This window comes from Elephas maximus, chromosome 6 (assembly GCF_024166365.1).
Source record: "Elephas maximus indicus isolate mEleMax1 chromosome 6, mEleMax1 primary haplotype, whole genome shotgun sequence".
NCBI lineage: Eukaryota > Metazoa > Chordata > Mammalia > Proboscidea > Elephantidae > Elephas > Elephas maximus.
In genome coordinates, this window is record NC_064824.1 from 71,312,080 (window position 1) to 71,337,307 (window position 25,228).

Consider the following 25,228-nt stretch of genomic DNA (forward strand, 5'->3'; position numbering starts at 1 on the left):
TAAAGTGACTCAGAGGATGACCTTTCTATGACACTCTGGTGATTAAATACAGGACTGAAAATCATTCAAGCCTGCTTTTTAAGTTGTTTTTGTAGCATAACATTTTTTAGGAGTAGAGGGGCTGGTTTTCTATCTTGCCATTATAAGTAAGAGTCAAGTTTCTCTTTTTTATTTTAGGAAAACCCCCCTAGTTATGACATTCTTAGGGTAAAAATGCAGTGAATTGAAGAAGATTTTCCTGTTCTTGACTTAGTCTAAACCCAGTGCCATTGAGTCGATTCTGACTCATAGCAACGCTGTAGAACAGAGTAGAACTGCCCCATAGGGTTGCCAAGGCTGTAAATCTTTACAAAAGCAGACTTCCACATCTTTCTCTCCTGGAGCTGCTGGTGGGTTCGAACCGCCAACCTTTGGGTTAGCAGCCAAGGGCTTAACCACTGCACCATCTGCACCACCAGGGCTCCTTTGACTTGGTCTAGACCTTGGATTTTGTGATATGATGCATGTAAATCTTTTGATAATGGAGATTTAGAATTCTGCTGCAGTTGTCTTTATAATAAAAGCCTGAAACAATTAGAAAGGAAGGGGAAAGGAAATTCTAACTACATCTTGCCTAGAAGAGTTTTGACCTTAGAGATTTAAAAATACTACTTGAAGTATTTAAATCAATAATTACCCCTGGCCCTTTACATCTTGCTGCTAAGTACAATAGTTCTGGGCTTTGTGGTGATAAAAAGTTACACCGTGCTGAAAAGAGCAGAGGCTTTGTCTTTGAGAACCTCCCGTGATCATAAGAGGGCCTGATTCAGTTGTTGTGGACATTACGATACTGGACCAAGCAGTGGGGAAGTGATGGTAAAAGGTGTGCCACGAGCCTAGGAACGAGTCCCTGCTTGAAATATAGCCTCCCTACTGAGAGCCAGTGCCACCTCTCAGTGCACAGTAGAGGAGAGTCAGCCACGGCATTAAAGTAAAACAACAGGGATGGAAAATGCGGACGTGGCAAAAGCTGATTCATCTGCAGGAGTGCTTTTGGAAATATATGGAAAAATGTAATTGGAAATAGAAGGTTTAAAATTAAGTATTCTTAAATCCAAAAAAAATACCACGCTAAGGCATGGGCGTGCTTGGAGAATAGCAGAACAGGAATGGGGTCTCAAGAAATTGTGCTCATTTGATTACCTTGGACTGCAGGACCTACTAGAAGCACAGTGTAGCTGCCCACATCCATATTCTGAAAGTTTAAATTAACAGTGAGCTGGTACACATATATTCCAGATGTGGCCTCTACTGGTTATATAATTGATCGACTGTCATTCTTAAGAAACGTAGCCTTAGTAGGTCATATTATGGGGGTACTGGGTGACACAAGCAGTTCGTGATTGGCTACTAACCTAAAGGTTGGCAGTTCAAACCTACCCCGTGGCTCCGCAGAAGAAAGTCCTGGCAAACTGCTTCCATAGCAATTACTGCTCAAAAAACCTATGGAGCGAGCACTTCTGCTGTGTAACACGTGAGGTCACAATGGGTTGAAATCGACGCAACCCCGCTGGTTTGGTGTTACGGATTTTTAACCCATATTATGCATGTAAAGAGCAGAATGAATACATATTGAGGCAAATTCACACCCTCTGGCATTTTACTTCTCACTGTACTGTTCAGAGTAAACATTTACTAACAGAGACATTCTATAATATTTACACATACGAAATATTATCAAGTAAAAAACAAAAAAATTTTTTTTTTTTTTTTTTTTGTATTTGTTTATTCATTCTGAAAATATTATTGAGTGCTTCCTATATATGTCTGACCTTTCTCCCTCATGTAGTACTGTACTGGACATTTTACAAAATAAGCAAAGTAGGAAAGGCCATTCCCTAAAGGGAATCAGGCTATGAAAAGGGAGAGGAATATCATTTAATAAAATGCTGAGCCAGACACCGAGTAGGTTGAAATCAGTCTGGAGGGAGTTCAGTTTCCGTTTCCTGTGTTGTTGGTCCCGTGGCCTCTCAGAACCTACAGCCTAGTTTCTTCTAGAGCTGTGTCAGGAGAAACTTCATTTCTGAGGTTAACTAAACTAGTTTTTATCTGCCTAGGGTAGTCTAGAGAAGGTAAGGAAAAAAATTTATTTCTTCTTGACCCATTCCTAGCCCACCAGGGTTTTTACCATTCCTAGGGATAATCAGAATTTTATACAAATACATAAATATTTTTAATTTTATATTTATGTGATCTTTCATGTATTACAGATATAATTAACAAATATGTAAAGATATAAAAATATGTATAAAGATATAAAGAACATAAATATATATCCTCTCATATGGATAACACATGTATTTGCTTATCCTGGTTATAAAAGTTACATAGACATATTGTAAATAATTCAGGAAATATCAAGAAATTAAAAATTGCTCATCCTTCTTTCTGGTACTTAGAGGTAGGTAACTACAATTAATATAATGTTTTATTTTTTCTCAATCTCCTCTACACATAATCCTTATTTTCAAAAATTGGGGATCATGTCATATCTTCTTGAACTTTTGGGGAGTATTCTGACCCTGGACCATGTATGTTAGTATTTTGGAGACAGAGCTGTCTTTGGGAGAGCCTTTGACTTTGGATGCAGAGTCCAGTAGCGATCCTATGTCATTTGAACGCCTGAATGAGCCCCAGTTCTTTCTTTCCCCATCATATGCTAATGAAATCTTAGAACTGGTGAGGACCTCAGAGGTCAGGTCCATGGACTACTGTGTTTAAACACAACACACACCAGATGGCAAGAAGGAGCAGTTGACATTGTGGGCAGCAGAAGTGTACATGGGATATTTTTAACGCCTAGTGGCACAGTGCTTAAAGTGCTTGGCTGCTAACCAAAAGGTCAGCGGTCCAAACTCACCACGGGAGAAAGATGTGGCAGTCTGTTTCTGTAAAGATAACAGCCTTGAAAACCCTATGGGGCAGTTCTACTCTGTCCTATAAGGTTTCTATGAGTCGGAATTGACTTGAGGGCAACGGGTTTTTTGAGTTTGTTGTCATATCACAGGAAGAAGGATGGATCTTGTGAGACACAATCCTGCTGTTAAATAGAGAGAAATAGTTGTTGATAGCCAGGAAGAAAAGTCTGTTCCAAATGTAAGATACGAGTGGAGCCTGCTGGTTTAATGATGTGGCTCTTCATTAAACGATTGCTTTTATTCTGTAGTAATCTAGGTTGCTGCCAGTGTCTTTACTTTCTTTCCCAAAAGGAAGCGAACTCAATTTATTTTTAATATATTTATCACATAAATACATATAAAATACATCTATAGACTATAAAGAATGTAAAACAAGCTCTAAAGGCACAAACTATTTTAAGGATTTCTGGCAGACTCTTTAAGGATTTCTTTAAGAATTCTGGGTCACCAAAATTAAAGAAACAAACTTAAATTTGAAATTAGGTTGGAAAAGTTTTAAATAGAAGGAAAGGAGTCTGCTCTGAAGATGTACATGCTAATTAATTAAAAATGTTATTTTTAAAAATTGTGAAAATACTTTAAAGGAAGGATATTAAGACCTTGATGTTTAATACCTCTTAATATCTCTGACTGACTTGACCATTTGGAACCTGTGTGTTGGCCAGTTACTGGAAACATGGCAAACTAAGCTAATGGTACCCCACCATATGTTGTTGTTGTTAGGTGCCATCAAGTCAGTTCTGGCTCATAGCGACCCTGTGTACAACAGAACGAAACACCGCCTGGTCCTGTGGCATCCTCACAATCATTGCTGTTTGAGCCCATCATTGCAGCCACTGTGTCAGTCCATCCCATTGAGGGTCTTCTTCTTTTTCACTGACACTCTACTTCACCAAGTGTCTTAGGCTAGATTCTCTATAGAGAAGCGAAACCGGTAAAGTGTATAAATATATAGAGAGCTTCATATCAAGGAAATGGCTCACACAATTGTAGATGCTGGAATATCCCAAGTCTGTGAGTCAGGGTAGATGCTTCTCCTGACTCATGTAGCTGCAGGGACTGGTGGGCCCAAGATTGGCAGGTCAGAGAGCAGAGCTCTTGCTCACAGGCTGCAAAGATCAACGAATGCCATGATCAGCAGGCAAGACCAAAGGTAAGCTGCTAGCTCAAGTCCCGAGAACCGGAGGTCAGACGAACAGGAGCTAGCTGCAGGATCCAGAGCGGACAAAAGCCCACGAACCCTGCCACAGTGTCCACTTATATTTGATGTGGGTCACACGCCCAAGAAAACCCCCTTTCAACTGATTGGCTACTCACAGCAGATCCCATCATAGAGGCGATCACGAATCAAATTTCATCATGGAACTGATCACAACATCATATGACTGCCAAAACACTGAGAATCATGGCCCAGTCAAGTTGACACACAACCGAAACTATCACACCAAGCATGATCTTCTCCAGGGACTGGTCTCTCCTGAAAACATGTTCAAAGTCCATGAGACCAAGGTTTGCCATCCTCCCTTCTAAGGAGCATCCTGGCTGTACCTCTTCCAAGACAGATTTGTTTGTTCTTCTGGTAATCCAAGGTATATTTCAATATGCTTCACCAACACCATAATTCAAAGGTGTTAATTCTTCTTCGGTCCTCATTGTCCAGCTTTAGCATGCATATGAGGTGATTGAAAATACCATGGCTTGGGTCAGGCACACCTTAGCCCTGAAGGTGACATCTTTGCTTTTGAACACTTTAAAGAGGTCTTTTGCAGCATATTTGCCCAGTACGATGCATCATTTGATTTATTGACTGCTGCTTCCATGGGCGTTGATAGTGAATCCAAGTAAAATGAAATGCTTGACAACTTCAGTCTTTTCTTGGTTTATCATGATGTTGCTTGTTGGTCCAGTTGTGAAGATTTTTGTTTTCTTTATGTTAAGATGTAATCCATACCGAAGGCTGTAGTCTTTGATCTTCATCAGTAAGTGCTTTAAGTCCTCTTCAGTTTCCGCGTGCAAGACTGTATCATCTGCATATTGCAGGTTGGTAATGAGTCTTCCTCCAGTCCTGTTGAGTTCTTCTTCATATTGTCCAGCTTCTCGAATTATTTGGTCAGTATACAGATTGAATAAGTGTGGCGGAAAGATACAACTATGATACATACTTTTCCTGATTTTAAATCATGCAGTATCCCCTTGTTGTGTTCAAACAACTGCCTCTTGGTCTGTGTACAGGTTCTGCGTGAGCACGATTAAGTGTTCTGGAATTCTTATTCTTTGCAATGTTATCCATAATGTGTTATGATCCATACAGTTGAATGCCTTTGCATAGTCAATAAAACACAAGTAAACATCTTTCTGGTATTCTCCGCTTTTAGCCAAGATCCATCTGACATCAGCATTGACTTCCCTTGTTACACATCCACTTCTGAATCCGGCTTGAATTTCCTGCAGTATACTGTCGATGTACTGCTGTAACCGTTTTTGAATGATCTTCAGCATAATTCACTTACATGTGATATTGTTCAATAATCTTCAAATTCCATTGGATCACCTTTCTTTGGAATGGGCACAGATATGGATCTCTTGCAGTTGGTTGGTCAGGCAGCTGTCTTCCAAATGTCTTGGCATAGACAAGTGAGCTTTTCCAGCATTGTATCCATTTGTTGAAACATCTGAATTAGTATTCCGCTGTTCCTAGAGTCTTATTTCTTGCTAGTACCTTCAGTGCAGCTTGGGCGTCTTTCCTTCAGTACCATCAGTTCTCAATCATATGCTGCCTCCTGAAATGGTTGAATGTCTACCAGTTCTTTTTGGTATCCAAACCTGTTGCCGTCAAGTTGATTCTGACTCATAGCAACCCTATAGGACAGAGTAGAACTGCCCCATGGGGTTTCTAAGGCTATAATCTTTACGGAAGCAGACTGCCACAGCTTGTTTCCTTGGAACAGCTGGTAGGTTTGAATCACTGACCTTTTTGTTAGCAACTAAGTGCTTAACCATTGGGCTACCAGGTCTCCTCCTCCCTATATAAAGACTTAGAAATTCCAGGTACAGTAAAACTAACAACAAAATAACCAACTCCTCTCCAGAACTATTGACAAAATAAAACCTCTGTAATTTTTTCCTGAAGAAAGAAGGGAGGGAGGACAAGAGGAAGGAAGGGAGGAAGGAGCAAATTAGCAAAGGAGCCCCAGCCAGAAATGAATAGGAGCAAGCAGTCATATGTCTTACTGCAGTCACAATAATCTGCACAGACATTTTCCTACCCTGATAAGGACATTACTATTAAACCTTTTTATGGATAGACCTTTGATGACTCCCATTTCTGTATCAGATTAGGACCCTTTATTTCATGGAGAGTTTTAGAGCTTGAATTAAAATCATTGCACTAGAAAGGCCTGGAGATCTACTTTCAAAAGCAGCCAGTGAAAACCCTATAGATTACAGCAGTTCAATCTATAACTGATCATGGTGATGCAGGACTGGGCAGAGTTTCATTACACTGTTCATGGGGAATTCCATTAATAGTTAAAAACCCTTTCCTTAATTTTGTAATGACTACTTACTCAACCAGTAGAATGTCAGTTCTGATGCAGCCTCCTAGAAGAGACATTCTGCAGAAAAAATATATCTGACTATTGGGAAAAAGGCTAATCTGTACATAACTACGGCATCCCCCTTGTCAGTTATCCATCTGCACCCCGAGTTGTGCCAGCATGCTAGTAAGCACCTCTTTTGTTGCCTCATCTCGACCCCCTTTCCTTTTAAATTTTCAGAAGGCTTTGATAAAAAATGTTAAACTTTCCAGAATGCTGGTATAGACTGAGTTTTATCAGTATTACATTCTTGTCGAGCATATAAAACCAAAAAAACCCACTGCTGTCGAGTTGATTCCGACTCATAGCGACCCTACAGGATGGAGTAGAACGGCCCGATAGAGTTTCCAAGGAGTGCCTGGGGGGTTTGAACTGCCGACCTCTTGGTTAGCAGCCGTAGCACTTAACCACTACGCAACCAGGGTTTCGTTGAGCATATATATGTCTGTAAATGTATATACAAGAATATTGAATAGAAGGCCTATTTTATGTGACTACTATCAATGTGAATTTTTTTGTAATTTTGCATTTTATTTTTGAACAGGCAGAAATCCTCAGTGTCCTCAGTCATAGAAACATCATCCAGTTTTACGGAGTAATTCTTGAACCGCCCAACTATGGGATCGTCACAGGTAGGAACTCTTTCTTTGACTTTTGCTTTCCCCAATTACCTAGCTTTAGGTTCCTTAATAGGCTAAAATGCTTAATGTTAGGTTCAGTGACAAATTGTATGCTACTGTCAGATGTCACTTTTGTTGCCATAAAGCATTAATAAAACTGATTATATCAATATAATTAAGAATGGTGTTCCCACTTCTACCCATGTTTAATTGTGCTAATTATATCTGTGTAAATGCTGTTTAAATGCACTTGCAGCTGCAATACCAATATTTAAAGGTGCCGTTTAACTAAAATTTTATTTAATTAGCTGAAATGAGCGATGTTTTTTGTAACTCTGTGACCTTTTACAATTAAGATTTCTTGAGCTGTTCATGTTGTAATTCTTTGCAAGACATTTTAATCCCATTAGAGCATTCTTTCTTCAAGGTCTCTGACTTGAGAGCAGTATTTTTCAGGTTTGGTCATCTGAGTTGGTAATAATCTTGATCTAAATTGTCATATAATTTGGAGCAGCAGCTTATAACTGGTGAAACTATCCTTCCCAAAAAGAAACACAGAGAAAATTTTGTCACAGAAAGACATGTTTTTTTATATTCTGTGGCCATATTTGTATAATCCGGTGATATGCCTTTTTTTTTTTTTTTATGCCTTAGGTCTATAATAACCATAATGCTCAATTTTACAGTGAATAACTTTGATCAGGTTCTTCATCGTGGCAATTCTTTGATCAAAACAAAACAAGAAAACCTTAAAAGATTAGTTCTATTGTCTTATACTGTATCAATAAAAACTTGGAATATCTTTGTGGAAAATAACAAAACACCCTCAATAAAAAAGATTGTATTAGATACTACTTTCTCAGAAGTTATCTAATATTTAAAATAACCCTGCAAGATAGGTAAAATAGTTTCTATTAAAAATAAGAAACTGAAGCTCTAAAAATTTAAGTGATTTTCCCAAGGTCACACAGCTACCTAGAGTGATATACGTTTCTCAGATTGATTTTATATAGAAGCTCCTTTTCTTGCAGACAAGCTACGTTCTGAAAGGCTATGAGCACCTTGGTTCTTAAATTCAAAGGGACATGTAGTTGTTATTTCCATCTTCAAGTTGCAGACAGCTTTACATGCATCTACTCTTTATTCATTTTTGGGTGCCATCAAGTCAGTTTTTGACTCATAGCAACCCCATATGACAGGAGAATTGCCCATAGGGTTTCCTTGGCTGTAATCTGTACAGAAGCAGATCACCACATCTCTCTCCTGTGGAACCACTGGGTGGATTCAAACTGCCAGTCTTTCGGTTACCAGCTGAGCACTTAACCGTTGTGCTCTCAGGGCTCCTTTTCTACTCTTTACCTATAAAAGTTCATTTGTCCTCAGCTATTTTAGATCCGTCCCTGAAGTGGGGTATGTGGCAGTTTTTATCTTGATCCTGGGAATGGGTTATATTGTTAGGTATAAACCACTCTTAACCTTTCGGGTGAGATTTTGATTTAAAGTTTCCTGGTCTCTGAGAGTTACCATATTACCCTTCCTTTCCTGGTCCATTGTGTTTAATTTTTACTAGCTGTGTTTACTTTATAAATGCGAAAGTAATTTTCTGATCCTCACTCGTGGCTGAAGTGATTCTTATCTAGCAAATAAAAGTGTGATGCTCTGAAGAAGTTAAGAACTCTGCTTCTTCTACTCTTGGTTTTTAATGCTTTTTGAGAAGAAGATTTTAGTTTAACTAACTCAGTGATCTGTTTATGAAGTTGTTTAGTTCCTTGAGGAGAGAGGATCAGAGCAGAAAAAGGAACTTGAGTCATGGTGTGCATTCCTTTTTCAAGAGTTTAATCTCATTTCCAAGGAGGATGGGAAGCACATTCATTCTTAGCCAGCATATTCATCCTGGATCTAAAAAGATGGAGAAAGAATCCAAGTAGTTTGATGAGGAGTGTGATTTTATTTAGTATTTGTATTAGGCTAGCCCATCCTTTCTTTCATGCACCCCTCTAGCAGTCCCTGCTCTTATGTATCCTATCCCAAATCTTTGGTTATAATTGGTGAGGAGCCCTGGTGGCACAGTAGTTGAGAGCTCGGTGCTAACCAAAAGCTTGGCAGTTCAAATCTACCAGCTGCTCCTTGGGAACCCTATGGGGCAGTTCTGCTCTGTCTTATAGGGTCACTTTGAGCAACTTGACTCAACAGCAACAGGTTTGGTGTTTTTTTTTTTTAATCTTTATGTAAGCAGATGGCCACATCTTTCTCCCATGGAGCAACTGGTGGGTTTGAACCACTGACCTTTCGGTTAGAAGCCAAGCATTTAACCACCATGCCACCAAGGCTCCTTTCAAATGAACACAAGTAAGCACTAGTGTGGGGAAGGGAAGAGAGAAAAAGAGAGACAGACAGAGATCTAGCCTATCTATCTGCCCGTCTTTAGAACCCCATAGTCTTTCTCTGATGTTGGTGTTTCTGAGAAGGAGAGGAGAGCTTGAATGGCTTGAATCCATTTTAACTTGAGTTTTTTTGTAGATAGAAGAAGTTGTTACAGCTGGCAACTCTTGTCACTCATACAGGGGGGTTGAAAGAATGATATGTCAGAGTGATGTAATGAGATGAGCAAAGGAATAGGAATTGGGAGATGTGAGATCTTGCTTTGATTTTGCCAAAGCTACATAGATGGGTTACCTGTGATTTCTCTATACCTCAGTTTCTCATCTATGAATGAAGGGACTAGAATACAAGATCTCTAGGGTGAGAGTATGTATGTGTACAGTTGTGTGTGTGCGTTTGCTGAAACTTTTCATTACAGACTTATAAAATCCGTTAATAAGGGTACCTGAGGCAGAGTCCAAGAGGAAGCTGCCATTTTATTTTCCTTGGAAGGGAAATAAATGTCCTTCCCTTAAATCTATAAAGAAATGGGATGACTACAACTTTAGACTCCAAAATCAAAAGAGAAGATATACAGAATCATCTTTTCTTTGGTCTTTGGAAAACCTTTAATTCTGTGCTATGTCTATTCATTCATTTTCTAAACCAGCCTAAATACTTGAGGGCATTTGGGGCTATGTGGAGTGAGGTAGCCCTTGGGCCAAGCAAGAAGGAGTTGTTAGACACCAGATCATGCAGCTCTTCTGTGGCAAGTCAGAGCAGAGGAACCCCCAAACAAAGTATCTGGTAATTTAAAATTAAAGGGTGGCATTGGGTCCTACAGTTTTGGAGAAGGTGGTTTAGGATCCCAGAGGCTTAGGAAATTGACATCTCAGTGCTCAGAGGCTGATATCTATGAACTTAAGTTTATTCCTGTTCCACATTGCCCCTTATCACTATTCTAAATTGAGTCTACTAACCCTGTGTGATTTGTTAGCAGGCTCAAATTCTCATTTAACCCAACCATGGAAAACATTAATTTTAGGTGCCTAATCTCATTTCCTTTAACTTGATCTTGATTTATTTTAAGCACAGACACATCTAATTTGCATAAATACTTTGATATTGTATTGGTCTTTTCTTAATAGCCTGTTAGAGACAAATGTCACATCTTCTTATAAGAAATCCCAGATATCTACCTAAATTCATTTGTCCTATTAGTCATAATCCAAATTAAGCATTGTCTGGGTGATATATTATTATAAAGAAATATTCCTGTTTCAGCAATACTGACTATACATTTTTCAAAACCAGTTCTTGTTGCCATAAAACTCAAAGGGAAAAATCATGTTCAAAATCAAAAGGAAGTGTTTGCTTAATATGGTTCTCAATGACCTTTTAATGGAGAATTTAAACAAATACTTTATACTTAAGTCCAATAAACTTCTTTATAGGGAGAAATTAAGTGGTTTGGAAAGCATATAACCATCTGTGTGTGTAGTGAGCCCTCAGTTTCCAATGAGAAGACCATAAAGATTAAAGCAATGCCTATTTAAAATAGTTAATATGAAATATGATGTAACAATATTGCCTTTCCAAACCATTTCATTTAATCATGCATCTTCCACATCCTTCATCATCACTATAAGCACTTTTAAGCTCTCTTAACAGTTTTCAGAGTACATCATCTTCACTGTTGCCTTAAGATGTTTGAAATATAGTAGTGTCTGGATCTCTGTATGATGCTGTCTCTGGATATATATCCCAAGCTACAAGTACCCAGTTACATAACATTAGGATTGTTGGATATCGTAGTCCCTTAAGGTATATTATAACCATAACTGTACTGCTTTTTAAAGTGATCTTTGGAAGACTTGTTTTCAATGACATCCCACACTTGCAATTGAGCGTTCATAGTTCCAGGAATAATTACCATATCTGTGCTCAATTTTTTACTTTTTTTGTATGTGTTTTTTTCCTTATTCATACAGGTAACCTCTAAAAGCCTTTAAAAGCTAGCTTTGACTAAGGCCATTTCTGGCTCATGTATTTTTCCCCAAACAGCTTTGTTGTTCAAAATAAGGTAATTGAGAGAGTGACCTGTAACATGAGGAATTTTGAAAGTATCTGAATATACGGTGACTTTCTCTTTTCTGAGGGATAAATATTTGGTGGTGGAGATGAACTTTACATTTGAGCATGTACAGTAACACGTAAAAGTCATCAGGTAATCTGGTATTGAATGCTATTTTAGTAACAAAAAAGATTTGAATAGTATGTAAAAATGTTTTTATTTCCCGAGGGCCAGCTTAATCATCTAGAGTATATGGTAGTATAGGCTACTAACACCTTTATTGCTGGAATTGGACCAAGCTATTTAATTTTTTTATTTAATAGTAAAATTTAAAGTGCTTGCTTTCTCTGCCATTCTTTTGTTCATCTAAGGTTATAATTGTAATTTTTTACTATTTGACTGATAGCTGTTACATAACTCTGATGTCAAAGTAAACATTACCCCCAAAAAGTGAGTCCTGTACACTGAGATAATTAACGTTTTGCTAAGAGTATTAGTTTTTCCTAAGGTACAATTTCTCATAGTGACATACCTTTAATTGCATGAATCAACTTTGGATTCAGAGTAATTTCCTAACTTAAGTCTTTAACTACTGCCATCAACTCAATTCCAACTCATAGTGACCCTGTAGGACAGTGTAGAATTGCCCCTTAGGGTTTCCAAGGCTCTAAATCTTTACAGAAGCAGACTGCCACATCTTTCTCCCACAGAGCGGCTGGTGAGTTCAAACTGCTAATCTCTTGGTTAGCAGCAAGTGCTCAAACACTGCACCACCAGAGCTCCTTAAGTCTTTATAGATAGAAGTTTTTTATAGTTATTTGTTCAAACTAAAGATATTATCGTTATGATAGTGATTATTATTATAAATCATTAAGTTGGAATAGGATAATTCTCAACCTTCTAAAATGAGACCCAACCTTTCTCCAAATTGACCTTTAATATTAAAAAGGAGTTTTCTGGAAAGGACTTCAGCTATGGCTGAGTTAGGAGGTCAGCAAATCCTCTCCCCAAAAAGCATGTATAAATCTGGACAAAATGTTCAACATTCTGGAAACCAGCCAAAGGCATACAATAATCTGAGAAGTTTTTAGGCTTGAAAAACTGCCGAACTTTGGATAAGAACAGTGAGAATCAGTAATGTTCTTGCCTGGGGTTACTGTCATCCTCTCCCTACCCTCTCTACCCCGGCTTGGTCAGCACGGAGGGTTGGAAGCTTGCTGTCATACTCAAAGGGTGCTCACCAGATTAGGACCAGTGGGTAATGCCCATATCCAGCAGCATTGTCAGTGAAAGTGATGATCTTGGTGGCAAGTGAGAAGGAGGGCCAACAGCTCTACCAGTCCAAATGGTTGTGGCTGGGGCAAATATATTCTTGAGTGAGGCTGCACATACGCAGAACAGAGATTGGAGAGTGCCAAGCTATCCACATACTCTGCTGATCCTGAGGCTACACATGGGTAAAAAAAAAAAAAAAAAAAAAGGAGAACAAAAAAGGCCCAGGGAGAAGTAAAAGCCAGGAAAGACTTGAAAATGGCCCGAATTTTTAATATACTCCCAAACAGATACATCAGCTGAGGTGTTTGAACATAACTTCTGTATAACCATTGACTGATCATTAAACTGTATAGATACAATCCTAAGAGGCCTGGCTCAGAAAGAAAAACAAGACTTGAACAACAACAACAAAAAAAAAAAACCTGAGAGAAATTGGCAGTTGGCATACCATAGGAGAGGCAGTTTTCATAAGTTTAGCCCAGGCAAGTTGGTAAACGAACAAACAGTAAACATTAAGAGCAACTTTTCATTCAAATTCTCATGGAATCCAGACTTTCTGAAACTATTGCCCTGAAATAATCTTTAAACCTTAAACCAAAAATATCCCCTGAAGTCTTCTGAAAACTAAACTGTAGTTTAACTAGTAAAGAATGTCTGCCTTGAGCATTGTGCTCTTTGAAGATCTGTCTCTGTGGGGTCAAATTGACAACAGCAACTTGAAAGATTACAGAAGAAATTCAGGGGGCAGTGAGTTTATGTAAATGGCGGAGGAGCAACTTGGAAAAGGAAGGTGAGAATGGTGCACAACTCGAAGAATGTTATCAGTGTCATTGAATTGTACATGTAGAAATTGTTGGATTGGTGTGTGTTCTGTACATACTCTCGACAACAAAAATAAATTTTTTTGAAAAACAGCTTTTCTAGGGAAAGTCAGAATCTAAAGTTGCTAAATACATTGTCTAAAATACCCAATTTAAAAAAATTGTAGGACACATAAAGCAAGAGGAATGTGTTTCCCATACTCATGAAGAAAAGCCAACAGTGGAGGCCAGAAGCAGTAGAATGACATATTTAAAGTGCTGAAAGAAAGGAAGAAAAAAACTGCATTCAATAAAACTGTCTTTTAAAAAGGAAGGCAAAATACATTTCTGAGTAAAAAGCAGCGGGATCTGTTACTAACAGATATGCCTTACAAGAAATAAGAAGCAACATCCCTCAGGCTTAAAGGTTATGACACCAAACAGTAATTTAAAATGAAGGGTACCACCAATGGTAAATATGTGGATAAATATAAAATACTATATAAACATATTTGTTCTGTTTCTTCTCTTAATGTCTTTGAGAGATATGATTATAAAAAGCAGTAATTTTAACAGTGTTTTGTTGGCTTTATAACATATGTAGATGTAATATATATAAAAGTAGTAGCATAAAGGGTGAGGGAGGGAATGGAGCCATACTGGAGCAAAGTTCTTAATAATAATCTGAAATAAATTGTGCTATGTAAAGATATATATTATCATCCTTTGAGTCACCACTGAGAAAATCACTCAAAAATTACAGTAAAACAAAATCAACAGAGGAATTAAAATGGCACATTTAAAAAATACTTATTTAACACAAAAGAAGGCAATAAAGATGGAACACAGGACCAAAAAATACATGAAACAGGTAGAAAACAAACGGCAAGTGTAAATTTAATCATATCAGTAATTACATTAAATGTAAATGGTCCAAACACCCTAATCAAAAGGCAGAGATTGTCTGACTGGGTAAAAAAGCAAGAATGATATACACTTTCTATTATATAAACTTTGGTAGTATAGTGGTTAAGAGCTACAGCTGCTAACCAAAAGATTGGCAGTTCAAATCTACCAGCCGCTCCCTGAGAACTGTATGGGGCAGTTCTACTCTGTCCTATAATGTTGCTCTGAGTTGGAATCAACTTGATGGCAACAGGTTTTTTGGATCTACTGTATGCTGTGTATAAGAGATACATCTTAGATTCAAGGACATAAATAGGTTGAAAGAAAAAGGATGGAAAGAGACATACCATACAAACAATAACCATAAGGTTAAGTAACTACATTAATTTCAGACAAAATAAACTTTAAGAAATATTACTACAGGCAGATAGGTTTAATCATCATAATGATAAAAGGATCAATACTTCAGGAATATATAGCAGTTACAAGTGTACGCATACCTAACAGTACCCAGTGCCAGTGCCGTCGAGTTGATTCCGACTCATAGCGACCCTATAGGACAGAGAGCACCTGGTGGATTTGAACTCCCGACCCTTTGGTTAGCAGCTGTAGCACTTAGCCCCTACACCACCAGGGCTTCTATAACTAACCGTAGAACCACAAAATAATAATAAAAAAAAATACATGAAGCAAAAGCTGATGGAATTGAAAATAGAAATAGGCAATTCAATAATAATTTATTTCAGTACCCCACTCTCAGTAAGTGATAGAATAACTAGACAGAAAACCAGCAAGAATGTAGAAGACTTAAACCACACTCTCAACTAACTCCATCTAAGTCACCTATACAGAATACTCCACCCAACAAAGAATAAATTAAAAAAACAGTTGAGTTGATTCTGACTCAAGGCAACCCCATATGTGTGAGATTAGAACCGTGCTCCATAGGGTTTTCCATGACTGATTTTTTTGGAAGTAGATTGCCAGGCCTTTTTTCTGAGATGCCTCTGCATAGACTTGAACCTCCAACCTTTCAGTTAGCAGCTAAGAATGTTAACCATTTGTACCATCCAGGGACATCCCACAAAGAATACATGTTCTTTTCAGGCACACACAAAACAGTCTCCAAGATAGATCATAAGTTAGTCTGTGAAACAAGTCTTAATATATTTAAAAGAATAGAAATCATACAAAGTATGTTCTCCAACCATAATAAAATTACATTAGAAATTATCAACAGAAAGAAATCTGGAAAATCCCCCAAACATTTGTAAATTACTCAATATATTTTTAAATAACGAGAGGAAAAAATCACAGTGGACATGTAAGAATATTTTGAACTGAAAGAAAATGAAAATGCAACATATCAAAATTATGGGATACAGGTAAAGCAGTTTTTAGTGGGAAATTTATAACTTTAAATGCCAGTATCAGAAATGAAGAAACTTCTTAAATCAATAAACAAAGTTAACAAACTACCAAAAAAAAAAAAAAAAAAAATCAAAAGCAAGTCAACAAAAGGAAATGACAGCAAAATCAAAATCAGGAACAAAAGAAGGGACAGTACTACAAGTCTACAGATTGGGAGAAAATATTTGCAAATCGTGTATCTGATAAAGGATTTGAATCCAGAACAGATAAAGAACCCTTACAACTCAATAAAACAAACAACCCAATTTAAAAATGGGCAAACTTTAGACTTTTTCTTTAGAATATGTACAAGTGACTAATCATTAGTCATTAAAAAAACAAAAAAAAAAAACAAACTAGTTGCCACTGAATTGATTCCAACTCGTGGTGACCCTTGTGTGTCAGAGTACAACTGGAGAGTTTTTCAGTGGCTCATTTTTCAGAAGTAGATCGCTAGGTCTTTCTCCCAAGGTGCCTGTGGGTGGACTTGAACCATTAACCTTTGGTTAGCAGCTGAGTGTTTAATTTTTTGTGCCACCCAGGGACTCCCATTAATCTTTAGGGAAATGCAGATTAAAATCACTATGAGATGCCATTAAAATTATACCTACCAGAATAGCTATAATAAAAAAGACAATACCAAGTGTTTGTGAGGATGTGGACAAGTGAAACCCTCCTATATTGCTGATGTGAATATAAAAGGGTACAGCCTCTTTGGAAAGCAGTTTGGCAGTTTCTTAGAAAGCTGAACATAAATTTACTATATAAAAAAAAAATTTACTATATGACCCAACAATTCCACTCTTAGGAATCTACCCAAGAGAAGTGAAAACATATTTCCACACAAAGAAATATACACAAATGAATGTTCATAGCAGCATTATTCATAGCCAAAAACTGAAAACAATCCAAATGTCTATTTAACTGCTAAATGGATAAACAAAATGTGCTAAATTCATACAATACTATTGAATACTATTCCACGATAAAGGGGAACATACTACTGATACTTGCTACAACATGGATAAACCTCAAAAACATTGTCCTAAGTGAAAGAAGCCAGATACAAAACACTACATATTGTATGATTCCATTTATATGAAATGCCCAGAAAAGGCAAATTCATAGATAGAGAGAACCGAGCACAGGATTCGGGCAGGAGGGAACTGTTTGGGGGTGATGGGAATGTTCTAAAACTGGATTGCAGTAGTGGTTGCCCAGTTCTATAAATTTACTAAAAAATCATCTAACTGTACACTTAAAACGGGCAAATTTTATAGTATATAGTATATACCTCAATAAGTATATCAATAAAGCCTTTTTTTTAAAAAAAATGGGGAATTTTCTGGCTTTATTTTCCTTTTGTGTTTAAATTTTGAGGGATCTTCTAAACCCTGATGCAACAAGAATTTATTTGATATATTGTCACATAAAGTGTGTGATTTACATATTTAACATTATCTGATAAGGATAAGAATTTTTAAAGAAACAGCTGTATTTACCCGAATGCTTTTGTTCAAATATACACTTCCAATACTACTTTGCCTTTCTTGATTCTGTTTAATTGGTTTTTTATTTCATCCCCAGGTGAAGTTTTACTGTTCATTCTACGTTAGTGGTCTTGTCTTTGACAGATTATTTTCCAGGCTGATACTAACTTTTAGACACTACCAGAATGAAACAATTTTTGTATACTTTTGATGTCTTTTGTTAAGTTCTTTAACACATTTTCCCAATGAAAAATAGAGTCTTATTTCTGAAATACAACTTGGTTTTAATTGTATGGTTCTTTCCTTTAAAAATAGAATATGCTTCTCTGGGATCACTCTATGATTACATTAACAGCAATAGAAGTGAAGAGATGGACATGGATCACATTATGACCTGGGCAACCGACGTAGCCAAAGGTAATAATGCTTCGTTGTATTCTCATAGAACTGGCGGGGAGCATTTCCCATACTGAGATGGGAACTGTGTCAGAGCATTTGTTATTCTGTGTCTTTAGATGTTCTTTTGTCACATTAAAAGTAGTAAGAATTCTGCAGTTTATTGTACAAATAATATTTTAGGTCATTGCCTTTCTACCTCTGAATTCTTTTTCTCTTTTCCTTTATTTCTTTCTCTAAAATCAAGTTCCAACAAAATCAGCAAACTTCAGGGCAACAATTTTTTCCATGTTTTGTGACACTGTCATTGATTGGAATTATGGAAGGATGATAATTCTGTTGCTGTACTACGGGTCTCTGTTTAGACTCACTACCCAGAAAAAGTGATTTATTGTAGGATTAATTCTCATTTTATATACGTAATAATATGCTAAAAATAGCAATTACTTGCCAAAAAAATTTTCGTTGTTCCTGCCATATGCAAATAATTCAGTTGTTATTTCATATTCAATATAAACTTGGAAATCATCTTTGGAAATTAAGTAATTTTAATATATAAAATCCCTAAAGTATCAGCCAACAAGGTGCCCAGTTCTTTTTCCCTCATAAATTCCTGCATAAACTCTTTCTAAAGTAATTCAAATTCCATTTGTTTTTATCTTTTTTTTTTTTTTTTTCCCTAACTGAATGTTTCTGAGTCTTATTTATAACTGTCAAAGTGCTTTGGAAACAACTTGATCTAAGTAATGAGTACGGATAGTTACATTTGGATTCAGGGAAAGCAAGCATGTCCAAGTTTTACTGGAGCAATTAACTGCTTTGCATTTTACTACTGTGTTCTCTACAAGCATCTCTTTATAAAACAAACGTTAATGCACTTGTTAAGGGGAGCAAAGTCCCTTTGGAGAATTATCTTGTCTGCTTTGCTTCATCAACACCTGACAAATTTCAAACAAGGAAAGTGAAAAAAAAAATTTTTAAGTTGCATACTAGATGATGCTGCTGAATGATACTTCATTACCTTGTAAGAATAATAAACTCTCCATTTACAGTGGTGTACTTAAGGCTTTGGCTGTGCTAATTAACTTAATTGTGTATTCATGTACCAGGTTTCTCAAACCAGCCTTAAAATTTCATATTCTTCAAGCCATTTTCATGTATCATCTTAGCCACTTGTCTTCATGTCAGTAGTACACAGGGACCACCTGTTTACATGCAAGGTGATGTGCTGTTATTGAGAACTGTGAAGCATTGTGGAAAAACACTCACATAAATGTGTATGCATATACAGGCAGCCTTGGCTTACACCACTTCACCTTGCAGACATCTGCATTTAGGGTGCTTAGTCAATTATACCCATGTTATTACTTAATGGCACTTAGAATGGATAGATGGCAAACAAATCAACAGATATCAGTCACTCTGCTTCCTGCTGGGCTCTACTTAAAGCTTCCCTGGCTCCCAGCCTGTAAACCTCTTTCCTTCTGATCCTGTCTCCAAACAATTCTCTGTCTGAGGGGCCAGTCTGTTGACTCAGGATCAGTTCATTCATTCTCCGGGGCTTCTCAAGAGCATGGTCACACTGTATCTGAAGGACAGGGGAGAGAAGGAGCAGAACTAAGTTAGCAAAGTAGAAGCAGAGATAAAGAATAGAGGAGAAAATGGGAGTAGACCGCAAGACAATGTTCTAACCTTAAAAAAACCTACAAAGTAATAAAATCACTTTTGTGTGGCTGGTTCTAACATGTTTGACCTCAGGTGAAAACAGTGAGACAGAGAAGAGGCTTGTTTATTTACAGTCACGAGTTTAATATTTAACAGTAAAAATCCTTTAAAATGGTCTAAAAAAAAAAAAAATGAGTGCTTTAGGAATGGCTTCAACCTACTCTGACAGCTGCGTATAGAACTTGCAGGTCAAATAGGAAGGCTTGACTTGTTGATTCTGTTTCAAATTCAGCTGTGTACCTTTCAGTTTGACCATGATCGAAGCCACCGTTTGAAACTTGTTGACACTGAAGCAATAATAGGTTGAGAAATCAAAGAATGAATAATTTATTTCAAATAAGAGTTGATTTATGCATTTCGAAATAGACATTACTTCATAGCATTGCTGCTCATAGCATACTTCCTCAAAGCAGAAAAGTGATCCTCTTATTTCTGAGGGGGAAGAAGAGTGGAGGGTGGGCCTGAAATCCCTGTAAGACAATCAGCAGCGAATAAAAGGAACCAGGCACAGCAGGTAAACCTGGATCCAGTCTCAAGATGGTCACCAGGTCTTCCACAAAGTCTCCTCGGTGACACCTGTCACTTTTTTTTCTTCCTTATGATATCCTGAATTTCTTAAAACTGATAAAGGTATTTTTCAGTCATCTTGTTGTTTGCAATGAAAATAAGGCAGGATTGTAGATGAGTATAAAAACAAATAGAACTTTCATTGCATTACTGCCATGTTTATATATACTAAACACCTTTAAAGTGTATACTATACATTGTACACAAATAGTTATGGTACTTTTTCTCATAATAATATCTGCCATGGGGAAGAAATTGCCTGTATTTAAAGCTTATATGCTTAACACAGTTTTTATTTTTGAAATTTTTTCTTGTCAACAATTGTAGAAACTATCTTTCTATACCTTTAATATGAACTAAAAAGATTCTACCTGAAAAATTATTCAGGAATTTGATTTTAAAGTAAGAGACAGGTAACTATGACATTCAGTCATAAAGATTATTAAGCGCTACTGAATTTGTGGAGCCCTGGTGGTACAGTGGTTAAGAACTCAGCTGCTAACCAAAAGATCAGCAGTTCAAATCTACCAGCTGCTCCTTGGAAACCCTATGGGGCAGCTCTTCTCTGTCCTGCAGGGTCTCTATGAATTCGAATCGACTCAGTGGCAACAGGTTTGGTTTACCCAAGTTGTAGCAATTGAATTTTCAGTTTGGTAGATGTAGAACATCGTATTAAAAAAGAGATTCTTTTTATTCCAATTACATCATGTTTAGGATCATTTAAATTACTGATATTTTTGTTAATTTAACTCTTTTTAGTGATATCCTCATACTTTTTTTGTTCTTTCATGGCTCTTCAACATATAAACATTAGAATAGTAAAAGAATAATAGATTATTTTAAAAATTTAACGATAGATTATATTTATGAGGATGGTTCATTAATTAAAGGAGCCTGCTTTAATTACGAGGGCCTACTTATTTCATTAATTAGAAAAAACACCTTGTGTAATAAAGGGAGAGGAAATATTTCAGTAGACAGATGTACCTTTTCTTTATTCTAAGGGGGTAGATGATACATAAATACAGAAAAAGAGTTGAGCACTACTTAGGAAGTAAACATGCAATATGTGTCCTTTAATATATATATATATATTTTTAATTCAAAGTATGAAAACTCTACTTAGGTTGTATATACCTAATTTACTGAAATAACTGGATTTACAGCCTAAATATGTTGGAAAGAATTTTGAAGAACATTTAAATGTAGATTATCTCAAAGATTTATCCTTGTAAAAGGGAATAAAATATGTTGTAAGTACAATATATTTTTTTATCTGAGGATCATAAAATTCTTAACCAAACATCACTAATGAATCCTAATTCCCCATACCTACCCCACCTCCCTGGTGGCACAGTGGTTAAGAGCTTGGCTGCTACCCAAAATGTCAGCAGTTCAAATCCACTGGCCACTCACTGGAAACCCTCTGGGGCAGATCTACTCTGTCCTATAGGGTCACTATGAGTTGGAACCAACTTGATGGCACCTAACAACAACAAGAACAAACCCCACCTCTACTCCCAGGGCTTTGCTGGAATGAGTACTGAGAAAATAAACCAAACTACACTGGGTAATTGTAGATTATCCAAATGAAAACTGAAAACCTTGGTCAGAAATTTGGTTAATTTACAGCTCAACTTGTACAAGGCAGGGTCATGGAAACTCCATAAACACACCCAAACTCCTGAGGGGTTGGATTGCTGGGCTGAGGGCTCTGGGGACCATGGTCTCAGGGAATATCTAGCTCAACTGACATAACATAGTTTATAAGGAAAATATTCAACATTCTACTTTAGTGAGTAGCATCTGGGGAATTAAAAGCCTGTGAGTGGCCATCTAGGATACTTCACTGTTCTCACCCCTTTGGGAGCAAGGAAGAATGAAGAAACCTAAAGATACAAGGGAAAGATTTGTCCAAAGGACTAGTGGACCACATCTACCATGGCCTCCACCAGACTGAGTCCAGTACAACTAGATGGTGCCTGGCTACCACCACTGACTGCTTTGACAGGGATCAAAGAGAGGGTTCCAGACAGAGCTGGATAAAAAGGTAGAACAAAATTCTAACTCACAAAAAAGACCAGGCTTACTGGCCTGACACAGACTGGAGAAACCCTGAGAGCATGGCCCCCGGACACCCTTTTAGCTCAGTAATGAAGTCACTCCTGGAGTTTACCTTTCAGCCAAAGGTTGAACTGACCCATAAAACAAAATGAGACTAAAGGGCACACCAGCCCAGGGGCAAGGACTAGAAGGCAGGAGAGGACAGGAAACTGGTAATAGGGAACCCAAGGTTGAGAAGGGAGAATGTTGACATGTCTCGGGTTATTAACCAATGTCATAAAACAATATGTGTGTTAACTGTTTAATGAGAAACTAGTTTGTTCTGTAAACCTTCATCTAAAGTACAATAATAAAAAAAGAAATTTGGCTAATTTAGAAGGCAGTTGCTAGTGGAATACCTTAGTCATGGAGCACTTCTTCCAGCTGAGTAACTATCTTCATTGCAGACTCCAGAATATTAAGGTGCCCTTATAGGGTGTTGTAAGAAGCTAGGTTTTCCCACAATCAAATTAAAGCACATAAAATTGTAGTTGGCATATCAATGTAGAAATATTCTGCCTCTATTTTATCAATCACAGATGAGTAGAACACATGAATTTGGTGTCTGCCATTGAATTCTTTGCAAACACATGAAAGATAAGACTGATGTTTACATTAGAAAGGTAGTGATACAGTGTTGAAAAAATAATACTAATAGACCTTTCTTCCTTCTTGAACAAAAAGGAATGCACTACTTACATATGGAGGCTCCTGTCAAAGTCATTCACAGAGATCTCAAGTCAAGAAATGGTAACGTAGTCACGTATTTTTATTTTTCCTATTTTATTACAAATGCATGCACCTATATATCAAAATAATCAGAGTCTGCATAGCTTTTATAACTTTCTGTTTTGACTCATCACTGATACCATGAAAATCTTCTATCTGTCAATGAATGTCAAGAATCTGTAGATCATCTGAAGAGGCTGTGTAGTATTTCACTGTATGGATGTAGCACAGAATGTGAATATTTGGATTGTTTACTTTTTTCTGTGATAAAAAAATGTTAAGCTTAATACCTTTTAATTCAGATTTTTCAACACATCCTTAATTATTTCCCTAGAGTCATTTTCTAAAAGAAGCATTGCTGGATCAAAGTGCATAGCCATGTATTTTTAATTTTTGTTTGTTTTTAGATGGTTCTGTGCTAGCGATATGAGTTTTGTTCTTGTGACTTCTGAATTATTTGGTGTAAATTTTTTATGTCAGTCATGCCCATATTACCTGGAGCAGGACCCAAAAAAGGTCTGCATGTTTTGGAGTTTGGAAAGTAAAGGCTTTCTTGTTCTTCTTTCTCTTTTTCTGTACTTTGTAAAGTTACTTATGGTCATCTATTTTATAATTTAGGGAGTGAGTGTTTTAAAACAACTTGTAAGATTAGACATTACCTTCAAGTAGGAGAATGCAAAAGCATTCCATTACGTCACTTGAAAGTTAATGCAGAAAGGCAGTAGGATGATTTAGCTAACCAGAACTAGCTAAAGTAAACACTGGAGCTGGCTACTTTTTAAAAAATCTTGCTATCAATTAATTAGTTGTTTTCACTCTTTCTAAGTGATTCTTATAAGGAGGAGGAAGAACTATTTATCTTTACGTAATCTTCAGATCACTGTAGTCAAAATGATATATGCCAATTGTGGGATCCTTAGAATGGGCAGTTGTGGCAGGTGGAGGAAGAGGACCAGGGAACTGACCAGCTGTACTTGCTCCTACCCAGGACTGTGAAGTTTGTGTGACCCTGCCAGTCTACACTGGCTGATTGTCCCCTTCCTCTTCTGGATCATCACTAATCCTTTGACTCTTCTTAGACATAAGCTTCCTGAAACTAAACACTTTTGATATATAGTTGGCTAACAGGAAGTCCTTAGTAAATTATCTAGACTCCATCAGAAAATATCGGTTTTACAACTTTTAAATTTCTAGCTCAAGCTCAGAATTTCATTCTAAAGTTTTTTACTTCTTTCCTTTCAATCTATTTTATCAGTACGTCTCCCCATGGGAGAAAAATGATTAAGTAAGTTATGAGTTTTGCCATGGCATCACTGTAAAGACTGTATAACAATAATGTCCCCATTTTTAAAAATCACAATTTGTGTAATTGTTTGATAAGAAAATAAATAAACAGTAAAAGAATATAGACCAGACTTTTGAGTTTTTTTTTTTTTCCTCCCCTGAGAGAGGGGACTAAAAAGACTTTCATTTTCTATGTTATTTGTTTTTTATAATGTTAGGTTTTTGAATGAGCAATTGTTAGTCTTAAAACGAGTAAAAAGCTATAGATGAACAGAGAGTCCTGGACAGAGTGAGAGAAAAATTATAAAACAGAAAAAATCAAATTCACAAAAAAGACCAGACTTACTGGTCTGACAGGGACTGGAGGAACCCCTGAGACTATGGCCCTAAGACACTCTTCTTACCTGGAACTGAAGCCATTCTCGTTCACCTTTCAGCCAAACCATCAACCATAGACAGGCCCATAAAATAAACAATAATACCTGAGAGGAATGTGCTCCTTAGAACAATCAATTACATGAGATCAAAAAGACAACATTTGCCCAAAAGCAGAGATGAAAGGGCAGGAAGGGATAGAAAATCAGGACAAAAGGAAATGGGGAAACTAGGAGGGAAATGGGGAGAGTGCTGACATGTGGTGGAGAATGAAACCAATGTCATGGAATGTTTTATATACAAACTATCAAATAGGAAACTAATTTGCTTTGTAAACTTTCACCTAATGCACGTTAAAAAATTTAAATAAAAAAGCTATAGCTATATTTTCAAAAACAACTGAATATAATATTTACAGTATTATATTACATGAAATACTATATATATGTATATGAAAATATTTATAGCTTATCACTTACAATGTCAAATTTACCTTTAGGCTCTTTGTACATATTAGGTCATGCAAAGGTTATATCCTCCACTTACCAAAATCATCAGTA

General features: G+C 36.9%; 1 protein-coding gene across 5 annotated transcripts in view; it reads left to right on the top strand.

Annotated features, from left to right (window-relative positions):
- The window catches only part of MAP3K20 (mitogen-activated protein kinase kinase kinase 20), a 212,503-nt gene that overhangs the window by 80,467 nt on the left and 106,808 nt on the right, over window positions 1-25,228 (top strand). For all 5 annotated transcript variants that reach the window (XM_049887458.1, XM_049887460.1, XM_049887461.1 and 2 more), the window contains exons 3-5: window positions 7,098-7,185; window positions 17,805-17,906; window positions 22,965-23,030. In XM_049887458.1, the coding sequence (XP_049743415.1) occupies window positions 7,098-7,185; window positions 17,805-17,906; window positions 22,965-23,030 (256 nt within the window). The remainder of the gene's footprint in view (window positions 1-7,097; window positions 7,186-17,804; window positions 17,907-22,964; window positions 23,031-25,228) is intronic.